We start from the raw sequence: 23,369 nt of genomic DNA, 5'->3' as shown, positions 1-23,369 counted from the left end.
AATACATAACTTTAAGACTGACATTCATTTTCCAGGAGGGGGCACGCCCTTGCCGTCTTTCCGGGCGCCCTTGGTTGTCCCAGGTATCTGTAGAGCAAACTGCGCAAAAAAGTAGAGAAAGGGAGAAAGTTAGTGGGCTGAGCGAAACAGTGTGTTTCCCCGTCCGTCACTGGCGTACGCAGGATTCTTTCTCGGGAGGGGCTGAACTTGTTAACTTGAATGTTGCATATGTGCGTTCAGTGGCACAGGAGCATACACATACATACATACATACATACATACATACACACACACACACACACACACACACACACACACATATATATATATATATATATATGTGTGTGTGTGTGTGTGTGTGTAAATTGGGGCATGGAAAACTCCATTTTAGAAGATCACACACGGATTTCCTATTTTTTAATCGAAAGTTTACATAAATACATTTTACTTCTTTATTTTTTTTAGAATTTATGGTTATTTTTAAAAGCAGATAATTTTGAAACATATAAAGAAGCTCTAGGCCACGTTCTGGGCCTCATTTCGAATGTGATGGAACGGAAAATCAGAATTTTGTAATTGCAAAGTAGTATCTATTCTCCCACCCTTCCCGTTTTGAAACATCAAATCTTTGGTTATGAATGACACATCTCAACCAGGGATCATTATTTCCAACCCACTTGTGGGGTTCCGGGTTCGATACTCTGTGGAGGCACATAGTGGTTCGGATCCCATTTTAAACTGTAGGTCCAGTCACGATTAGCCTTACTGTGCATAAAGTGGACTTAAAACGCCAACTCAACTCCAACCCACTTGTAAACTATATCGTACTTCTGGTGTTCCAAATGAATTCAATAAAGTTTATCACACCCTACTTAGCTACATACAAAAATTTCGTTACGCAATTTATGGCGACTGTGTAAGGTGGCGCCAATTTAGTTGGGTCCGTGGGGTCCGAGCTCACCCAGTAATTAATGTGATTGTTTTTAAACTAATAATTCAAGTGTTTGAGCTCATCCAATGTTTTTTGAAAAATTGGCACAAAAGGCTGTCTCTCTTTTAGATGCCATATATTCGATATTTTTTGAGACTTCTGATAGTTCTTCTGTATCGGATACTAAAACCTGGCTGTGTTTTGACGTATGTTGGGTCGCTTTGTCGTTTAATTCTGTTCGAGCGCTTGTTGAGATCTGTAGATTTTTGTTGCGTATTTAAAAACAAATAAGTCGAAATGGTACCCTATAGACTCGTGGGAGGTTCAGGTTTGAAGGTTTGTTTTGGTAAAACATTTTACAAAGTAGTTATTTATGATAGAATTTGCTATATTTTAATACTCTATACAAGTACTGAAAGTACTAACATTGTATATGCAAAACCAAAATGCTTTAGTTCTTAGAGCAAAGCAAGAAATTTACATGGCTACTCTTGAACATTGAAAACGATTGATTCACGTGTAGGAGAACGGTAGTTCAGGAGTTAGAGGAAAACCAGACGTTCTTTGGTAGACAATATGAAAAGCCGGTTTGAAGACTTTGGTTTCTTTTCGCATGTAGTCCTATTAAATGCACACAGGACGTGTGTTTTATCGAGACACATCAGGAGAACGTTAATGTAAGCGAAAGCGTGTGTGCGTCACTTGAATATTTTCACATCTACAAAGAAAATCCAAAACACATTTCCACCTCACTCAAGGATTATGTGAAATCAATTGAAATTGTACCAATGTCTATAGCTGAATGTGAACACGGGTTCAGTGCCATGAATCAAACTTTTACTGAACAGAGTGAGATTAAATATTTGCTTGGATCATAGAATGCATCGCCGTAAATCCATTTCGACGATACCCCGTTGTTGGCGTTTTATTTTCATGAGATATGAGTTCCAATTACTATTTTAAATCTTCTTTTTAAAAGTTAATCAAATACAAAAATGGTTATGGGGGGGGGTCATTTTAAGGATATTTTTTCCGACTTCCTTACTGCCTTCATTTGAATGTTATACGTATTTTCTAAAAAATTCGGCATGGGCTGTAGCCCTTCAGCCCCCTCTGGGTACGCCAGTGCCCTCCGTGCCCCGCCTTTTCCTCTCATGCGTTCATTCGTAGAGTCATTACTTGATCCACATATTTCTGGGACAGAGTATAGAGGCACAAAATACAATGTAAAATAATCATGGTACAGTGGGAAAAAGTCACCTTTGTCAGATTTAATTATTTGAGTTTCCAGTGAAGTAGGCTCTACAGCCCTCGCAAAAGTTTCGTAGATCTTGAGTCTTCTCCATAGACTTGAAGATCGTTATAGATTCGACCGTGGAACAAGATACAGTTATAATGAGATGTCTAGCCATTGTCGTCTTGATTCGATGGAGGGATGAGATGAAGATTAATTTGTTCCCATCGATTTCCTTTCGACTAAATATCAAGACGCAGCAGCGCCTGACGTCACTACTTCTTAGTTTATTGACCTATTAGGAGAATGGTTTTCTGTTCATATGGCTTCGCTGATAAATGTATCCAGATGCAGTGGCGTCCCCACTGTCGTTTTCTAAGCAGCCAGTTCTATATCTATTCATGTATCCTGCTTTAGAAAAGAAAGGGTAAAATCTCCATCAGCCCTTCCTACTGGTACGCCAACTGCCCATATGATGTTCTTATCCAGTAGCAACGGATTATTTATCCAGAAATAGTTAGTGAACATATTTTTTTAGAAGGTTGTAAAGACTGGAGGAAACCTTGGAACAGTTCCTCACAAAAACGTGAAAAATGGGGTTTACATGTGATGATCAAGTAGACACATTACACGTACTGCAGACTGACTGAGATTGCCTATAGTTTTCGTCAGTCACTCCACGTGACTGTATGTTTAATAATTTACTTTTGCAATTAAGTAGTTACTACCTAGAGCACTAAATATCTAATTCATGGACATTTTGAACTAAATAATTGTAATTCCGTTATTTTATCGACTACATAACTGTACTTTGATTTAATTTACAACTCAATAACTAACCCAGTAACACAGTCAACCGATTGTAATCCTTTTACGTTTTCAACTAAATAATGATAATTAAGTCATTTTTTTTCCAATTAAGTATTGTGGGAACTTTTAAGAGAAAATATTCCGAAGTAATGGGAAACTATTTTAAATCTTGAGGGGTTTCCGTTGTAGGCGATGCAATTGTCGAAGGGAAAAATAATGAAATATTATATTATCTAAAAGTGAAAAAGAACCTACCTGGAAATTTCCAGTTATTATTAACAACGAACTCCCATCCAGCTGTGAACATAATCTCTATGAAGTATCCATGGAGACCATAGATGTAGAGTTTCAGCCATGGGGAAAGTTCCTCTGTGTTGCTGTGACTACGAGCCATCTTGTCCTGCAGAACAGATAGTACATAAATAATAATAGTAATAATAATAATAGTTGTAATGAAGGGGATGCACAGATAATACAAATTCCATTAAACTGTTGGTATGATTATACCAAACTCAATTACGCTAAATTTTCAAAATACATGTGAGGGCTCAATATTGTAACAGTACATTTCGTAGTAAGTTGGTTATTTCCTTAAGAAAAATACCAAGGCGACACATGACGAAAGTTGGCCCGATGTCGTCTCCTTCGGTGAATGGGGAAACCATGATATGGAGTTGTAAATGCCTGTCTCGTTACCCATCTCATCTCGAGCGTCTGGTCCGTAGCCTCGTCTTAAAAGAGAAACTTCAGTCTCGGTCTCGTCTCGACAGAGAAACTTCAGCCTCACTATCTTCTCGATAGAGAACATTCAGTCTCGGTCTCGCTTGGACATAGAAAATTCCAGTCTCAGTCTCTTGACGACATATAAAATCCAGTCTCAGTCTCGCCTGACCCTATGACCTAGTGGTTAGCACATCGCGCTGCGAAGCCAAGGGTCCCGGGTTCGAATCCCGCTCGGGCTTGGTTGTTTGTGAATGTCCATTCATCAATTTCATCACTCATCCTCATCTTCGCAAATTAGCCAAGAGGCACAAATAAATAAATCAATCAAACCAGTCTCAGTCTCGACCCGACAGAAAATCCAGCCTGGGAATCGTCTCGACAGAAAATCCAGTCTCGGTATATTCTCCATACAAAATAATCAGTCTCAAACTCTCAAGTCTAGTATCGATAGTTTTACGTCGCTTCGCTGTATATATATGTAACACACACAGGGTGTGGTCGCTACCAAAGTTTGAAACATTCAGACAATTCAATAGTTGGAAATAATATAAACAATAAAATAATAAATCACAAACATGGGTAAACTATTTTAGTGTTCTGTCCGGTCTAGAGTTTCAAATGTCCTTGTAACGAAACTTCAGTCCTGACTTTCTCTCGGACCCGTCAGTGTCTCGAATAAAAAATAATTATTTTTATTATAATAAAAGCGACTAAATTAAATCAAACCATTGGATAATAAAATAACAAATAATGCAATAAGAGGAAGCGTGTGATTTTCTGAGTCTCCTCTGAGTTAACGAATGACTGACTTGTCACGTACTCGATTCGTCTGGAATTGCAAAAATCCTATGTCATTCGAGATTGTACCAAGTCCCGTCTCGGAAACTTGCCTACAATGCATAGAGTTACCTTACCTTCAACGATAATACGCATCGAATAACTCTTCCACGCTCAATCAGACACCGTGCAAAGTTCACCACTGCCGAGTAGAGAATGACGTGGAAACTTTACGCATTTTTTGTAATGCAATGCGTGTTGAACCGTTTCCATGGTTGCGATTTCAAAGAAACGGTCACGCCCACTCTACTTCTGAACCTCCCAACTTCATTTCCTTTTTAATGTAATGTGATCGGTGGAGGAAATATGAGCAGTTTCCTTAAACAAGGGATGAGGGGGCGGATTCGCCCCTCAATATTCCGCATCCCATCTCTCGGGTTGCAACGTCTTGCACTTGGACGGCGAGGAAACTATATATAGCCTATATAATTTATATAATATCCAGATGGTTCGGAACAAGTTATCGGGATCCCTCTTTCTACCGGACGTACTTCTGAATTTGTATTATTGCTATTTTAAGTCGCTTCGCTGTATATATATTGGAACAGTTCTTTTCCACCACTGTTCATATCTATATTTCATTTCTAATTATTTTCTAATATCATTCAAGAATTCTATAATTTCTTCATATTCCTACGTTTTCCAGCATTTCTCTGATTTCGCAGCAACTTCTTGCCAGTATGATGTGAGATTCCCCCTCGCAAACCCTAAATCGCCACACATGGCCCATGACGGATTCGCCCCGAGTCTAGCCTCGCATCACAGCCATCTTTACTTCTGAAATCCCTATGTCTTTACACTAAACGTTCTTGCGAATATCTTAAATCTGGCAACTATCGGCTAACCTAGCTCTCTCTTCTATTCATCTTTCCACTAATGGCCCAGAGGCAGCCACTGCTATTGTCAACTGTGTGTCTCTCTCCAGCCATTCTGGCGACACAAGTCATAAAACTCATTGTCTCACAATAACCCCTTTTATACGTCCCGATCATCTGGTCTGCATCCTCCTGTACTGGTTGCAAACTCCAAAGATGTGTCACTAGAATTATAGTAATATGATAATATGGTTGGATACTTTGCTTTGGTGTAGCGGGAATATATTGCCTGAAGTCATAGGAGGTTTGACATCACTGCAAACTGTCCTTTGCTGCTTGTAACGTTTCCCTCCAAATTTCCACCAATAGAATTCAAAAAGTCAACTCAATTTCGGCATAACCTTAACATTCTAAATTTTGTGGAAACAGTTTTGGCTCGAGTACGGTGAAAGACGGAGGTGTCGAATACCATCGAGATCCGTCGGTGACCACTAAGCAGTACCGAGTGTAAGAGATATTATGGTGGACAGTGTTAAGATACCTAAGTGTGTGAGGTGACAAAAACAAGTTGACGTCCAAGTTGTTGTGCTTATTTTCAGTACAAGTTTAGTGTGTGGACAGTGTTATAAAATACATAAGTGTGAGCAAGGAACTAAATGCACCAATGGATCGATTTGACCAATGCAGAACCGGTGTTTTGATAAGGCACCACAGGACGCAACAATAGGAGCTTCACCACGGCAGTGTCGTCCAGGAACCCATGAAAGGGGTAAGAAAACGAAATTAAACAACAGTGCGCCAGCCCAGGTGATTCAGTAATCATCCCCTCTCGGAAATGTCAATCAGAAAGAACTAGAACTTGTGTATCTAAAAACTTTCTTATTTACTTATCTTCTTATCAGCATTAAACTCAAGTAAAATTGTTTCCAATCTTTTTTTTGATTTAAGTAATTATCTTGATTTGCAATGAAAACCTTCAGTGGTGTCCCACCCCTACCGACTAGCTAGCTGGAGGCGGACTGTGGTGATTGTTTCATTGGTATTTGGTTGTGTCTACTGAAGGATTAGTCCTTAATCCTGAAGGTAGCGGCACCCTAATATCCGTGCCTCTTTGGCAGTGACCACTGTCCGCCGATGCAATGGAAGAGACCATTGCATCCAAGGATGTTGAATTGTACCATCGCATCTTTCATGACGCTCTCAACGTGGGGCTACCATCTCTTTCATTGCATCTCCAGTAACTTTTTCACGGCGCCCAGGCAATTTAATCACGTTTCAGCAGGGGGTTATCTGGCCATATTAGCACTGTGTTATGATATCATTTAATTGTAGCATGTTTGTTTGTTTAGTTTTGTGCATGTCTTTGGTATGTTGTTGCAACCATGTTCTAAAGGGGCTATTTAATTTATATTATACTTGTGTTTGCATAATCTTCATTAGCAAATTGTCAAATCGTCAGTTGACAACACTGAACTTCCGTCCGATTTTGAGTGAACAGTAGGGAACTTTTCCTTTCGTATCCCGTTATCTATTGACCGTTTTGTTTGGGAAAGCGATCACCATGCCTTTGACGCGGCTACAGAAAAATCTCGTAGAAGAAGCCGGTTTGCATGCCACAAGCTCAGCAGGGAACCTCGAAATGGAAGGCGCTGAAAATGAAAACGCCGTGCAGCAAATTTCTGTGCTTACAGATGTTGGGTCTTCGTCGGAAAATGTCAGTCTCTCACAGGTCATAAATCTTGAACAGCCGCCGACCACTATTGAGGATATGTTTATACGTTTAACCCAGATAATTCAGATTCAAAATGAGCAAATAAATGCCAATATTAGCAATTTGCGTAAAGAGCATGCTATTAGTATACAAGCGCTCAGGGAAGAAATGGCAACGAACAGGTCAAATTTGGAGGCTAGGATTGATAATGTAAGGGAGGAAAATAATCAAAATGTAGAAGGCTTACGTAAAGAAACCGCTCAAAATATTTCAGCTTTGAGAACCGACATTGAAGACGCTAGAGAAGAAACGGCGCGAGATATTTCGTCAATAACAGAAAGGATTACGCGAGTAGAAACACAAGTCAACGTTCGCGTCACTGATTTTGAGAAAAACATTGCGCAAGATGTATCCACGCGGTATGAACGTTATGAAAATCAGTTCAGTGATCACTCACGATCAGTACAAAAGGACTTATTAGAAATTTCAGGGCAAAATCAAACGCTGCAATCCGAAATTAGGATAAATAATGAATCTATTAATGAAATTAGGCAACAAATGAACGGTTTAGACAATGACTTGCGAGAAATTCAGAATTCGCCTCAGCAATTATCAATTCAAATTCGTAAGGAATTACAGGAATTAAGTACAAATTTAAACAAGAAAATTCAACAAGAAGTGAGGAATGTAGAAAATAAGGTTAACCGCGACGTGAGAAGTTTGGAGCAGCAGGTTACGGAGTTACGCAGTCAAAATTCTAATGGCACTAATAGTGAACAAACGTTTGATGACAATTTCGGAAATGTAGCTCAGAATGCATTTGATGTCCCAACTACTTCGGAAAGTAATGACCAGATAAGTTGCGCTGTTGCCAAACAACTGTTAGATAGTAAATTGATACAATTACCATATTTTGATGGAGAAAATGCCGAGATTAATGTGCATGCGTATCTAAGAAACTTGGAGGAATACTTGTCAATTATGAACATTCCAAGGAGGCTATATACCAAGGTGTTACGTCAGACGTTAGGCGGGCAGGCGTTAACCTTCTTTGAAGTGTTTGAAGGCACCATTCAGTCTTTTGACGATTTTAAGGCATTATTTCTGAATGAATATCTCTCAGACCACCAATTAACTAACATCAAGCTTACATTGTATACGTCCAAGTACGATTCGAAGAAATCTGAGTCTTACGTCCAGTATGTAGTGAGGATGGCGAAATTGAACACTGTCTTAAATCCACCGTTGCCAGAAGATGAACTTATCAGAACATTAGCCAGACATTTTCATCCTGGTCTGCAAAGAAATATCACTGCTGCGAAGCCGAAGACGTTATCTGAGCTTATATCGATATTGAAGGAATTCAGTATGATTGATGAGGAAAGAAATGTAACAATAAACAGGAACAACAGAAACCAACCTCAGAACAATACTCATGGTAGGCGTGGCCAGATGCATGCCGTAAACGCAGCTCAGGTGATGACTGAACGTCCATGGGAGGATAGAATAAATGTAGGACGTCGCCAAGCACGAAATGAATATATTCCAAGGTATAACCGCCAATACAACGACAACAGGAATGAATATCAGCACTTTTCGAACAACAATGAAGCAAGCGCCAACCATGAAGGCAGAAATGAGCAACGTCAAGCTAATGTAACACGTACCGATCAGGGAAACGCCACAGGCTCTCTTCCTCGCAATTAGATGGGGGAGAGAAGGAAATTCACAATAGATTACTAAATGGCAACAATGCGAACGTATGGATGGAACAATCAATTTCACAAAAGGAACTTCGTTCACATGTTAATAATAACAATAATGGAATGAAAATGGACGAACCAAGAAAATATGGTGGATCTGGCAACAATGAGCATGGTGAAGTAGCCGACGATGATAACAACGTGTCCATGGCCCTCTCAGGAGTTATTGATGTAACAATGAATAAAATGACGACGAATGCCGACAGTGGAGCAACGTCACAAGAAACTTTAGATAGAGCGATAGGAGCTCTCGAAGACGAATTCTGGGAAGATGGAGGAAAAATGTACCCATCTTTAATAACGAAGATTCGTGCTTTGCCTGAGGCCAATTGTACGGTTAATAATACCGAAAGCATTTGTTTATTAGACACAGGATCTACGTCATCAGCTATATCACACCTTATGTTACAAAGGATACAAGAAAATGAACCTCAAACATCGGTTATCGGCGTATCTAATCTTATTATTAGGACAGCCACAAAAGAAAAGCCAGTGCGAATTAAACAACAAATTCTTGGTGAAGTTAGACTTGGCAACACTGTTATTATTCATCCATTCTTAGTTGTTCCGCACTTGAGATTTGAAGTTATAATCGGAGCTGATTTCTTTCATGAATATCAAGCCTATATTGATTTCGAAAAGAGACTTTTGAATTTCACGAATCAAGATGAGAAATGTGCAGTTCCATTTCGCAAGAGCGATGTTTCCATTCAGCCACGTATTGTTACATGCATGATTCAAGAACCTCTTTTGCCAATAAATGATGCGGATCATATTAATCATTCATTAGAACCATATTGTGATGACGTCAACATAAACGCTTGCCAAACAATAAATAAGGAAGCTCTAAAGTTGCCTACGCGCACGGAATATTATTCCGAGGAAGAAATTAAAAACATTGTTTGTAAACAAGATGATTTAGATAAAACACAACAAGGTAAACTACCGAAATTGCTGTTGAATTATCAGGACGTGATGTCAGATTTTCCAGGAGACATGAAGAAATATGAATATAAAATTAAAGTGAAGAATATAAAAGAATTTCAGGCGAAAACAAATTACATTCCTTTGGCTTATAAGGAATTAATAGATAGAGAAATAACTACTATGCTGGAGCAAGGTGTCATTAAACGAGGATATTCTGCCCACACCTCACCCTTATTGATTGTAAAGAAGAACGATAATACACCTAGAGTATGTCTCGACCTACGCTTAGCGAACCGATTCATTGAACGAGATGCAGAGAGGTGTGAATCAATTGAAGATATATTATATCGACACCAAGGTGCAACTTATTTTGCCACGCTTGATTTGTCACAATGTTTTCTATCTATTCCACTGCACGAGAAGAGTAAGAAATACATGGCTTTCGTTTATAGAGGGAAAACTTTCGTCTTTAACAAGATTCCGTACGGAATGTTAAATTCCTCGAGTGCTTGCGCACGCTGCGTAGAACAGGTTTTGGGGAGCGAAGTTCTCTCATACACATCTGTTTACGTCGATGATTTACTGTGTAGTGCCGACACTTATGATGAACTTTTGTCAAGAATAGAAGCCATTCTGGAGAGATTGAAAAGAGGAGGATTTCATGTAAAGCTTAGAAAATGTTCATTTGGAAAGAAGGAGATTAGTTATTTAGGTTTTAATTTAACCGGGTCAGGAATAAAATGTCAACCTGAACGGATAGAAGCCATTCAACAACTGCAGCCACCGAAAAACCAGAAAGAGTTAAGAAAATATCTAGGATTCGTTGGATTTTATAGAGCATTCGTGCCTCAGTTGTCATCGTCAGAAGCTCCATTGTGCGCTTTACTGAAGAAGGACACTCGTTGGAAGTGGGGTCCGTTGCAGCAGTCCGCCTTTGAAGAGATAAAGGAAAAATTCCTGAACACAGTTATGCTTTATTATCCTCTGAAAGGCAAGACATTTCATTTGAGTGTAGATTCGTCAGCCTATGGAGTTGGGGCATGTTTGTATCAAAATGATGAAGATGGAAATCAACATGTTATTGCTTTTATTTCACGCACTTTAACCGCAACTGAGAAAGTATATGCTGCGACAGAGCGTGAGATGCTCAGCCTAATTTATGCAATCAAGAAATTAAGGCATTTCCTCGAAGGAGAACATTTTATTGTGGAAACAGATTGCAAGGTATTGACACACTTGTGGAAATGTTCTTTCACTAACAAGAGAATACAAAGATGGTGTTTACAAATACAAGATTTGTGTTTTGACATTAGATATGTGCCAGGGAAGCAACATATTGTGCCAGATTTTTTAAGTAGAAATCCGGTTAATACTGACACTGGAGTGACGGAATGTCACACTGAGACCATTGACACTGAAGAAGTGATCGCAGCAATTGATTATGACATTGATACGAGGGTTGTCCCTGAATTGAAGAATATGACCGAATTGCAGGAAGATGACGAGAAGTTGAGAAATATTATTCACGTTCTAAAGCAAGATGATAACAGAAAACTTAGTCTTAAAGAGAGAAAAATCAAGAATCTTCATAAGATTGAAAATAACATTGTATTTAGAAGAACGAATAATGGTGCAAATGATTGGAGAGTGTGTGTACCCCAATCGATCATTGCGAAATTGATTTGGTATATTCATACCATTCGTGGTCATTTCGGAAGTGCGAAAGTATTCGCAGAGATTAGAAAATCCTTTTATTGGAAAAATATGGCTCGGCACATAAGAAAAATTTTAGCCTCGTGTGACACGTGTCAACGTGTGAAGGCACCAAACAAGAATTTCCAAGGATTACCGATTGCCATTATTCCCAGCCGCGAGGACAACCCCCCGCAAGTACAATATAAAGGGACCCAGTCAAGGTCAAGGAACCATCGAACCCAAACAAACACACCCACGAACCTGTCCTAAACTTTCCCTTTTGTCAACCATTTCCCATAGAAAGGAAAGGATTATATTTCTTAAATTATACTCAATATATTATTGCATATCTTATTATATTTTCTAATATATACCATTTACTCTCATTTACATTTAATCTTCGATTTTATATTGTGTTAACCAAGTTATGTTTATATGTATTTGATGTAGCTTATCAATTATTAATTATATTTTCATTATTCACATATTTACTAAAAAAAAAAAAGTGAACTCAGAATCGGACAGATTTTTCCTTCTCTAAGTTCAAAAGGGGCTTTGGAACAGTTCTTTTCCACCACTGTTCATATCTATATTTCATTTCTAATTATTTTCTAATATCATTCAAGAATTCTATAATTTCTTCATATTCCTACGTTTTCCAGCATTTCTCTGATTTCGCAGCAACTTCTTGCCAGTATGATGTGAGATTCCCCCTCGCAAACCCTAAATCGCCACACATGGCCCATGACGGATTCGCCCCGAGTCTAGCCTCGCATCACAGCCATCTTTACTTCTGAAATCCCTATGTCTTTACACTAAACGTTCTTGCGAATATCTTAAATCTGGCAACTATCGGCTAACCTAGCTCTCTCTTCTATTCATCTTTCCACTAATGGCCCAGAGGCAGCCACTGCTATTGTCAACTGTGTGTCTCTCTCCAGCCATTCTGGCGACACAAGTCATAAAACTCATTGTCTCACAATAACCCCTTTTATACGTCCCGATCATCTGGTCTGCATCCTCCTGTACTGGTTGCAAACTCCAAAGATGTGTCACTAGAATTATAGTAATATGATAATATGGTTGGATACTTTGCTTTGGTGTAGCGGGAATATATTGCCTGAAGTCATAGGAGGTTTGACATCACTGCAAACTGTCCTTTGCTGCTTGTAACGTTTCCCTCCAAATTTCCACCAATAGAATTCAAAAAGTCAACTCAATTTCGGCATAACCTTAACATTCTAAATTTTGTGGAAACAGTTTTGGCTCGAGTACGGTGAAAGACGGAGGTGTCGAATACCATCGAGATCCGTCGGTGACCACTAAGCAGTACCGAGTGTAAGAGATATTATGGTGGACAGTGTTAAGATACCTAAGTGTGTGAGGTGACAAAAACAAGTTGACGTCCAAGTTGTTGTGCTTATTTTCAGTACAAGTTTAGTGTGTGGACAGTGTTATAAAATACATAAGTGTGAGCAAGGAACTAAATGCACCAATGGATCGATTTGACCAATGCAGAACCGGTGTTTTGATAAGGCACCACAGGACGCAACAATAGGAGCTTCACCACGGCAGTGTCGTCCAGGAACCCATGAAAGGGGTAAGAAAACGAAATTAAACAACAGTGCGCCAGCCCAGGTGATTCAGTAATCATCCCCTCTCGGAAATGTCAATCAGAAATAACTAGAACTTGTGTATCTAAAAACTTTCTTATTTACTTATCTTCTTATCAGCATTAAACTCAAGTAAAATTGTTTCCAATCTTTTTTTTGATTTAAGTAATTATCTTGATTTGCAATGAAAACCTTCAGTGGTGTCCCACCCCTACCGACTAGCTAGCTGGAGGCGGACTGTGGTGATTGTTTCATTGGTATTTGGTTGTGTCTACTGAAGGATTAGTCCTTAATCCTGAAGGTAGCGGCACCCTAATATCCGTGCCTCTTTGGCAGTGACCACTGTCCGCCGATGCAATGGAAGAGACCATTGCATCCAAGGATGTTGAATTGTACCATCGCAATATGTAACACACACAGGGTGTGGTCGCTACCAAAGTTTGAAACATTCAGTTTTGTTTAATTTAAGCAAAATATAAGCTGTACAGAGCATTTAATATTTAGAGTTTGATAAGAACAACGGTACACTCAAAAAGTGAAAACACTAACCTAAAAATTAATTGTCAGAAAATTGGACCAATTTGTTGTAACGCGAGTGTTGTAAACTTGTTCTATTATGGGAGAAAAAAGTAATTTTGGTAAAATTTGGTTAATTTTGAATTACATCCAGGCATCCTTTCATGCTTTTTGTCCCCATAATAAATACTATCCTATTAGTACACACATATAGCTCAAATATTAGTGGAGCTGAGAAGCAAAAATTGTATATTCCAAAAACTTCTCAAAGCAAGCCAAAGGTCTCAGGTTCGAGCCCTGAGTAATGCATGGATGTATCCTTGTGTTGGTCCAATCATCCATTTAATCTGTTCATCATCCATCCTCATTGTTGCGATTAACTTGGAGGAGAAAAGCGACGTAAATTAACAAAAAAGAAATATTTGCGGTGAGTATAACATTTCAGTATATTTTAACAAAATATTTGTGATATAATTACATAATCTAGTCTATTAAGAAAAAGTGAGAATATTCTTCATTACATAGGCCTACTTCTATTTTAATTTACTTAGTGCCACATATTTGCTTTCAAACTGTTTTAACACTACATTATAATTGAATAATAAAAAATAGAGCTTCATACTCGTACTTCAGACACGCCCTAAGAGACATGCGTAAGTTCTCGAACAGGAATATGATAACTTTTCCAATACTTTGAACCTGTAACACGTCACAAATTTTCATAATCCCTGTTATGAAACGAGCCCGAAACTCAGTTGTGTTTGTTGCTAAGGAACAACTGACCCTATTCATTAAGGCCACTCATGGTGCACAGTTTTTTATGCTGAATTGTACTTTTTACAGGCTATTTTTAACATGCAGCAATTTCTGTACGTCAATACATTTGCCAATCTCCTTCAACAATGAAATATGTCTTCTGCATGTCAAGGACGCCAATTGTATCATCTAAAGTTCTGTTACGGTAATTTAAAAGTCCGCCATCTTTGAAAAGCGTTGGCCGATTTCGCTCCAATGCAAGCTTGGAACGTCAAAACAGTTCTCCAGAGTTGCTATCAAAATTTCAAATTTTTAAAGTCCTAATTTCATGGCAGTTACGTGCATTGCACTAGGGGGGTGTAGAGGTAGGGTTCCATACATTGTCTATTTCGTCCATACTGGAGGTGATGTCGCTACGGCCGCCTTTATCAGTGGCGAAGCGTAGATTTGCTAGCAGGGTAGGCACAAAAGTGCGATAATATCCATTACTTGGTTAAATATGTAAAAAGAAAGGGAGGGGGGGCTATGTCATGGAGAGTGGTTCAATGTCTCTCCAGGCGCTTCTTTACTTGCCAGTGGCGTGACGTTTTCAAAAGTTTAGTTACCGGCCATCAGTACGATAATTATGTCTTGGGCGTTCTCCTCCCGCCCACCAGATGCCATCGATCTAGTTTTTTGTTAATTTCGATTTTTTTTTTTTTTTGTATTTTTTCAACCCCTGATTTATGCACGCACCTCCAGAAAGAACTACCAATCATGAGACATCGCAGAAATCCAACGAATAGTGCTCGAGCCCTGTTGTCAATTCTTCATCACTTTTTTCTAAATTTATTTATTTATTTTGCAATGAGGTGAAAAGGGCCAGAAGAACCCCATAATTTTCGGGTCAGTATGACGTTTGTGCCGTGAGCAGACGACAGAATTCCGCACTTTCAGCGACTGTCAGTTTGGTACGTTCTACTGTTGCCAACTTAGTTTTTTTTTTTTTTTAGCAAGACTTCCTCGCACCAAGGGAAACACTATTGTTATCTGTTGTCTAACTAAAGGAATGGTTGTAATTAATTCCAGTCTTGGCTTTCTAGATAAATGTATTTCTGACACCTGTATGTGCAAGTAAACATAATTTAAATTTTGGATATTTTCGTCTCAGTTGTTCTGATCTATGTTAATCGTGACGATGAGAATATATGGAGAATGAAATCAAGAGGATCAGGAAACATTGACATGGCCACAATTAGGTCACCTGGCTTCGTAACGTGTTAGGATGACCACTACGGGGCTTTCAAGAAAAAACATACGTAAAGGTGACCTATTTCATTCAGTGTGAATACTTCACATCCTAGTTTGTTCTATCCACCTTTACGTGATAATAGAACATAGGATCCTTGTTTGGGACCCTCCTATGATGGCTACACGAAAGGTTACTATGTAACATATAAACAGGTTATAATAAATGTAGTTGCTTGAGAGAATAGAATCCCAATTTTTAGGAGCAATTTAGCTCTTTTCTGACAATCCAAAGTGACACCACTGACCTGTTCCGCCAGACCTGAAACAGACCCCGCGATAACCCCACAACACTCCTTGTCCTAAACACAAAGAAAAGACTTCCCTTGCATTGTACTCTCATTGACCACCCTCTTCTCTTGTTATCCCTTCAGGGTAAACGAAACTGCCTACCTCTTCGCTTGTATCGGCTGCATAAAAAATGTCTGCTTGTAATATCTATTCGACGACAGTGTTAACGCATAAAATAACGTTTCAACAACTTTTAATTTTTTTAAAAAAATTACTGTCACTTGCCACTGCTACTTGCAAAGGAAAATAGAGTTGAAAACAATTTAGAAGTTATTCTTATAAGAAGGAAACATGAAAGACCAAAAGTGGGTCCTACCTTACCTATGACTACATCTTCACTCAATTAAGAACTCAATTGTTCTTGCATTTTAGTCCAGCACTTCCTTGCATAAATCTGATCGCTGTACACGACACGAATCACAAACAAAACTATACCGCCACTAACCTCGCGCTCCCAGCCTTGCAGCGTCCTGAGCAGGAGGCAAGTTTTCACAGAGAGGGAACAAACAAGCGAGGGAATCCCCGTTCACGATAAAAATAAATTATTCTATTTCCAGTGAAAGTAAAACTACTTTGTAATATAAGGCGTAACTAGCATTTTAATTTACATAATTTGGTATGAAGACTTACTTTAGAAATATAAGTTCTTTAGACTTTCTGTTTACGCTACGGTGTTGGGTGAATCGACAAGACCATCAGCACTCTGACCAGAAAACGAAGTCAGAACTACAGTACTCAGTAATTTTCAATTTCACTTACACTTGTCGATGAAAGGAAGGAAAAACCTAAGTTTCGTACAAAATATGGAGAATGTACAATGAAATAGAAATCTCTCTGCACGAACACAAGCTAATGTTTATAAAAAATGCTGGTACACCACAAATTTCCAACCCTGGCGGAAATGCAGTGTTGCTGACATTCTGTTCGTCCTAGTGAGTAACACCGCGAGGCCGGCCTCAGGAGCACGTTATAAGCATACGTACAGTACTCGTAAGATTAGGCTTCCCGCATATACGACCGTATGACAGAATGTGAAGAGAAGAGGCCCCAGAAAATGTGCCTCACTCCGTGGAAAGTGCGTATACTAGACAGGGTTAGAACTTTTTTGTAATTATCATAAATGAAAATTCCAAACTTTTGCATTTCATTACATATGTTTTGACGAAATAAGTAAATACAACTTTAAAAGAGTAATGGCGTGGGTAGGCCCGGCCTCCTGGCCTCATAGGACGCTTCGCCACTGGCCTTTATATCTCACCGTCGGGGTTGTATCGAGATACGGGAAAGAGCTCGATTATCGGATAGTACCCTAATATGGGATACCACTGTTTCTCGCCAACTAAGTGTTGCACTCGAGCGGCAATAAGTGTAAAGAATAGGTATGACATCTAGTGTTGCCCACGGGACGAGACGGGACAGGCTTTTAAAAATTCGAGACGAGATTGATCATGTGTCCCGAGGCAAACGAATATTTTCGAGACGAGACAGCATTTCACAGCATTTCCACGAGACGAGACAGGCCAACCGTGGCGCCAGTCTGTGTGCGAGGCGACTGGGTGCTATTGTCGTGTTGCTTTTGAGAAAAATATCGAATTTACTATTGTTGAGTTAGTAACATGTTACTAACGCAGGTGCCGAGAAAATAACGCGTTAATAACGGAATTGCAGATAAAGTAACGCGGTACTAACGCAAGTAGCGAGAAAATAAAAAGTTAGGTGAGTTACGCTTCTTTGAAGTATTCGATTTCCCAAACTATGAAATCACAGAGGTTTTGTTCATATATTAATGAAGGTCAGAGCTGGCGTGCTAAGTGTTACCTATATTGAAATTCGGGAAATCTCAGCCACATTTGAACTTGAAACCACTTAGAGCTCGGATAGGGAACACGGAACATTTCTACTTCAGATCACGAGATCATTCGCTCAGAACACTTCCCACGAATTTCTGCCCCCGATTTTTTTTAAATTTTTTTTTTAGCTAGTTCCTATTTTGCATGCTGTTATTTTCGCGAAACATATTTCATGGCGTGCGTGATCTTAGCTCAAAACTCCATTTCCGTTCGTTTCATCTACTGGTGAGTATTTCAATGTTTGGTTATTGATTTGGGCATTCTCCCAAGGATTTCCATTACAGAGAGATTACTCATACACTTCACGAAATCTGAATCCTTTCAATTCTAGCATGAAACCGGCAGAGATTTCTAATAAATATCATTTAGATATCTAAGATTGCTGTACATCTAAATAGGCTATGCCTAATATTTGTTTTTTTTAAAAAAAAAAAAAACGATTCTAATCGGGACTGAACCTACAATTTAAAATGTGTCTCCACCGAGTATTGAGCCCTGTACTCTTGAATACAAGGTGACGACGTTAACACTACGCCATCGGGGAGACCCTGAAGCCAGGGCCGGCGGAAAAAGGGGAGGGGGGCGAATCGTGCCACCGCCCAGAGCGAAAAATTTCTAGGGCGGCAAAATTGGAAGAGAAGAAAAAAATAAGCCCATTGAAAACTTGGAATTTGGAATATTACTGATAAAACTTGTTAGAAATAGGCTCAATTTTATTCCACATAAATGTAGTGAGCAAATATATAAAAAACATTAATCTCGATGTGATAGATGCTGTATATATAAATGCAAATATATAAGAGCACTTTGAAATAAGAAGAAGTGATGAAAAATTCCAGTTATTTAGTCAGTGGCGGCGACTGGGTTCCAAAAACAGGGGGGGGGGGACAAGGTGCCAAAACTTTTGGGGAGGAAGATAGTATATTTCCCTTTAAAACACCATTAAGCCTTGTTTCCATGATTATGAAAAAATATAAATATGCTGACCAAGGCAGTAATTTATTTTATTAAAAACATAAACTAAACGTAGTTATTTCCCTTTGTAGATAAGATTTAGCATAGTGCGGAGGCACAAGTGGCGAGAACTGGGGGGACTTCCCCTCTTGCACCTCTGTACTTAGTTGATGCGAAATAATGGAATCAAATTTACATATAGACGATCCAAATATAGGCAGTACAAGTCCGAAATCGAAAGAAGCACTAGTTCCAGTATGACGAAACTTGTTGAAGATCCGGAAACACGGTACAAAGTCGATTTTTTGCTTGATATTAGTAAGCTTAAAGACATGCCATCTGAACATGGGCGTCGGGAGGGGGTTCGAACCGGTCCGTCCTAGAAATTGGCATAGTTTATTTAAAGTTCGAAAAAAAAGTTTTGTCAGATCTGGAGGGAGCTCGTTACTTTCATTGTTAATTGAAGAAATAACGACCAGTTAATATTCGAACAGAATAACCAGTAAAACAGCGTTGGATCGAAAATACAGTAGTGTAAAATACAATAACCAGGTTATGTTTTCATATTTTACCATTTAAACTAAAATAATAAATGGTCCTGCAGTTTTCAAAATTCCAAAACAGTGAGTTATATCATTTCTATGGGATGAGGTGAAACAACAGAACTTTATTACTAACATTTTCCCAAATATTTATATTTTTTTGGACAAGTTATGCAGTTAACAAAATAAAATATCTATGCATTTCAGTACACTAACTGTATGAAGTGGATCGTAACGCAACTCCCATGCTGCGTTTAGGATCGAACCAAGAACCTCTAGATTTAATTGGGTGATGTAGCTATTCCTCATTCATCCCTCAGGTAGTTATCACTCGCTTGGCCTAAATGTGATAAATGCAAGAGGTTACCTTTTACAGGAATGGCGATAGAAATTAGCTTAGATTAAATATGGGTTTTATACTCTCCATGACTGAATCGATATGGATTGGTTAATGAAAGGATATTACTTGCCTTACAAATATATGGAGATTGTTCCTAGCTTGTCCTCTCAACTATCACTTGTCTGACCTCCCTGTCAGACATCGAATCTATCACACACCATCGTCCAATAATCGTTCTCCACTTTGTCCCTCTCTCACAATTCGCAGACCTTGCTCTCTCTCCTATTCTCGCCAACTGATCACACCTCCTGACAATTCCAACCCTCATGCCACATACGCCTTCCAAGTCAATCACCCGACCTTTGCCTGATTACTTATTCAGCATTCCTTTCTCTGATACCTGCTATGCTAAGACTTTATACTTCTTGCCCAATACCTTGGGTACGATACGCTCCTCTACCCCCTAAAGAAAATCTTTTGATTTTCACTTAAATATGAAAGATTTAAAGTTGCATTCCATATCGATCCTTTCTATAGAGATATTTTTTTTATTATAAAATATAGTCCCAAAATTATTGGATTAACATACCATAACCAAAAATATGTAATTTGATTAATATAGTTCTTTAAAAAGAAAAAAAGGAATGGAGAAAAATAACCAATAAACAAACAAAATAAATAAACAAAACTTGTCAGCATATGAAAGGTAAACACTGACATGTGAGTTTGTTATGCTAACTCGTCAATCTGCTCGTGCGCGTATTCATTGAGAGTCTTACGCTCCACACCTAAGTTCCAATACTACATGATGACGTCAGTGTTTACCTTTCATATGCTGACAAGTTTTGTTTATTTATTTTGTTTGTTTTGCAACACTCTGACACCACGTGAGAAAATTATAAAAGCATTGTTCCACAAGAATGGATCTTGTCAAAATTGATGTCTCAATGAGACACTAGCGAAGTAGTATGTAATTGATCCTGTAAACACTGACACTGCACAACACTATTAAATATTTTGAAGTTAATATTTACAAAATCAGCAACGTTTGTGATACTCATCCGAGTTACACTTGCACACATATGTCATATTATCGATGTAAATTTCACCGTCTCTTACTTTAGTGTATCATGTAATTATCGCTGTTGTTTTTATTTATAATATATGTCAAGTATCACAGTAAATATTTACTTAGAAAACTTGAAGTTAATCAAAATATATACACTGTATCAGTAACTGTCCTTGAGTAATAATGTATGTACATGAATTTATGTATTTGAAAATAAGAATATAATAGTGTTCGATAGATAAAATCACAGCACTAACATTTGTCCATAAAATTAATGCTTGAGTGATTCTGATTCTCACAAAGAGTTCAAGTAAAATACCATAATTTTACTCTTGTTAACATCACTTAATAGTCTCTGCGTATAGCAATGAAGTTTCTTCTTGAACCAAACCACGTATATATGTATATAGTAGTTCCTTGTGGCCGTGAAAAATGTTTTTCACTTTGATGCATTAACTTTGCAGCTACAAATATTGTCATTGATGAAAAACGTACAGTAGAGAACTGCATATCGTCGAATTGTGAATGTGAAGTATTTAGTTGTATGTAAATATTCCTTCAAATCGATGTATGTATTATCAGCGTTGAATATCGGGTCTCACTACTACTTGACTTCAATAGGAATTAATTAGAATAGAATGAAGGAGATCCGTGTTAAACGATTTGCTGCTTATCAACTGATTTCGCTGAACTGCGTAATTAAAATTGATGAAAGGTCGAATTGTAATTCATGTTTCCACGTGTCGAAAAAATAAAAGAAAAATCTCAGAAATAAAAATCTTGAGAAATTCTCAAAAAAATCGTAGATCAAAATAATTTATCTGCGTCCTTCAGGTGTAAATCGTGTTGATTTCTTATTTCTCCAAGGTTTTAGCTGGTGACCATCTCTGGAAGCTGACATCTGTGAAAAAGCTGAACTGAGGACTGTTAACATGGTTCCATAATATTGTTAAAATGTTCATTTCACCGTTAAAATTTGAATTATCTGTGAGGCAATTCAGGTAGGTTTTGGAAAGGAAATTTGCATCATATACCGAACAGGCATTTCCTCCTGATCGTAAGTGTAATGTTGTTTGTGAGAGAACTTAATATGTCGGTATGTGTAGAGGTTTTGTTGAGACAAGGGCGCCTCTAAGTCACCCTTATTTTTTAAAAAATAGTGCTTGTAAATATTACAAGTATGAAAAATCTTGTAGTTGAGAGTTGTTACATTTTAGGAAATGGAATTTGAAAAGGAGTACCGATTCAATCATAACATTTACTCTTACTATAAATTACCCAAATTCTAATTAATGCCATCCTTTACACACCAAATATAATTACAATCTGGAGAAAATAAATATAACTACTAATAATTACTAAAAGCAAATTGAACTTTACATATGAATTGAATGTAATGCTGTAAATACTCTTGAAGATGTTATGAGTGTATACTGTATACTACTGCGAAATTTAAATTATAATTGGTTTCTGAATATATATGAACGCTTAAATTGACTGAAAATATCTATAAATAACAATTGAATTGAATGAAATACTTCAAATATTACCTAAAAAAATAATGTGTCGAACGATCGTCCTTCTGTTAGTATAATATTGTTAAAAATAACGTCATTAAGAAAGATTAATTGTAAAATATCCTGTGCACTTGCTAATATTGTCCACATAAATTGAAATACGTAAAATAATATTCTAAGAATTCGAAATCTCGTTGTCCATTATTGACTCTTTCCCCACTAATGATATTGTTATCAGTCTAAGAATATTAAATATATATATACAATTGTGTATACAAAAGAATATGGAGACAAAAAAAATGAAAGTTGACAATTGGTAGTGTTAAGCTATATATATAATCACCTAAAATTAAATGACATAAAAATGAAAACTTAATTGCAATTTATATTCCAAATGTTGCCAGATGAAGAAATATCGTTCTGAACGGACATAAGGTTGCATGTTCTTTTGTATCCTTGAAGTCGATAGCCTGAGTTGAAAGAATGCTCTGTCGGCAGTTTATTCAGTTCCCCGGCTAATGTGGAATGTGAGATATATGCTGTTTAATTTGCAACGTGTTGGTTACTTCATGTCAAGAGAGAATTTTGCTCCTACCGATGTAGGTAGATATCGTTGCCGCAAGAAACGAATAGAATGCCTAACTTGCATATTTCTTCAGTTGTTCGGTCTTTCTGAATGTAACTCAAGTTTCCCCATTGCTTAAAGAGGAATGATTTCCGTTGCATCCGAGTTGAACTTTATCCTTTTGCTGACGAAAGACATTTTACCATGAAGGCATTTGAAGTTGACTTTGGATATCGCTTCGAGAAGTATGAAATACGTGTGAGGGAAATTTTAAATAGGAATTTTACAAGATGGGAAATTTCTACCATGGGGAAAGAAAATGTTAGGAAGTACTCTAAGTAACTTGATTATAACATTCAATAAACTAATTGAGTCGTATTTGGAATGAAGTATCCCAAATTAGATGGATCAAAGTAATGTACATGTTTAATGAAAGATATTTTACTCCTTCAAGACTGTCGTAATTCATCTCATGACTGTGTCGTTAAATTGTTAATAAAATCTGACAAGGCTGCTGATAACACATGATCGTAGCTGTATGTTTAAAATACTACTTATTTCTCCTATGCTCTTAATTGACTTATTAATCTTCATATTAGATTTCAATCTAGCTTTTATGTAAA

General features: G+C 37.8%; 1 protein-coding gene across 2 annotated transcripts in view; it reads right to left on the bottom strand.

Annotated features, from left to right (window-relative positions):
• Window positions 1-23,369, bottom strand: part of LOC145985236 (transmembrane protein 229b-like) — a 46,823-nt gene that overhangs the window by 5,245 nt on the left and 18,209 nt on the right. For both annotated transcript variants that reach the window (XM_083119002.1, XM_083119003.1), the window contains exon 2: window positions 3,231-3,375. In XM_083119002.1, the coding sequence (XP_082975128.1) occupies window positions 3,231-3,369 (139 nt within the window). In that variant the 5' untranslated portion in view covers window positions 3,370-3,375. The remainder of the gene's footprint in view (window positions 1-3,230; window positions 3,376-23,369) is intronic.

Source organism: Lepisma saccharinum, chromosome 3 (genome assembly GCF_977018435.1).
Source record: "Lepisma saccharinum chromosome 3, izLepSacc3.1, whole genome shotgun sequence".
NCBI lineage: Eukaryota > Metazoa > Arthropoda > Insecta > Zygentoma > Lepismatidae > Lepisma > Lepisma saccharinum.
The sequence above is the reverse complement of the archived record's forward strand: the minus strand, read 5'-3'. Positions and strand labels throughout refer to the sequence as shown.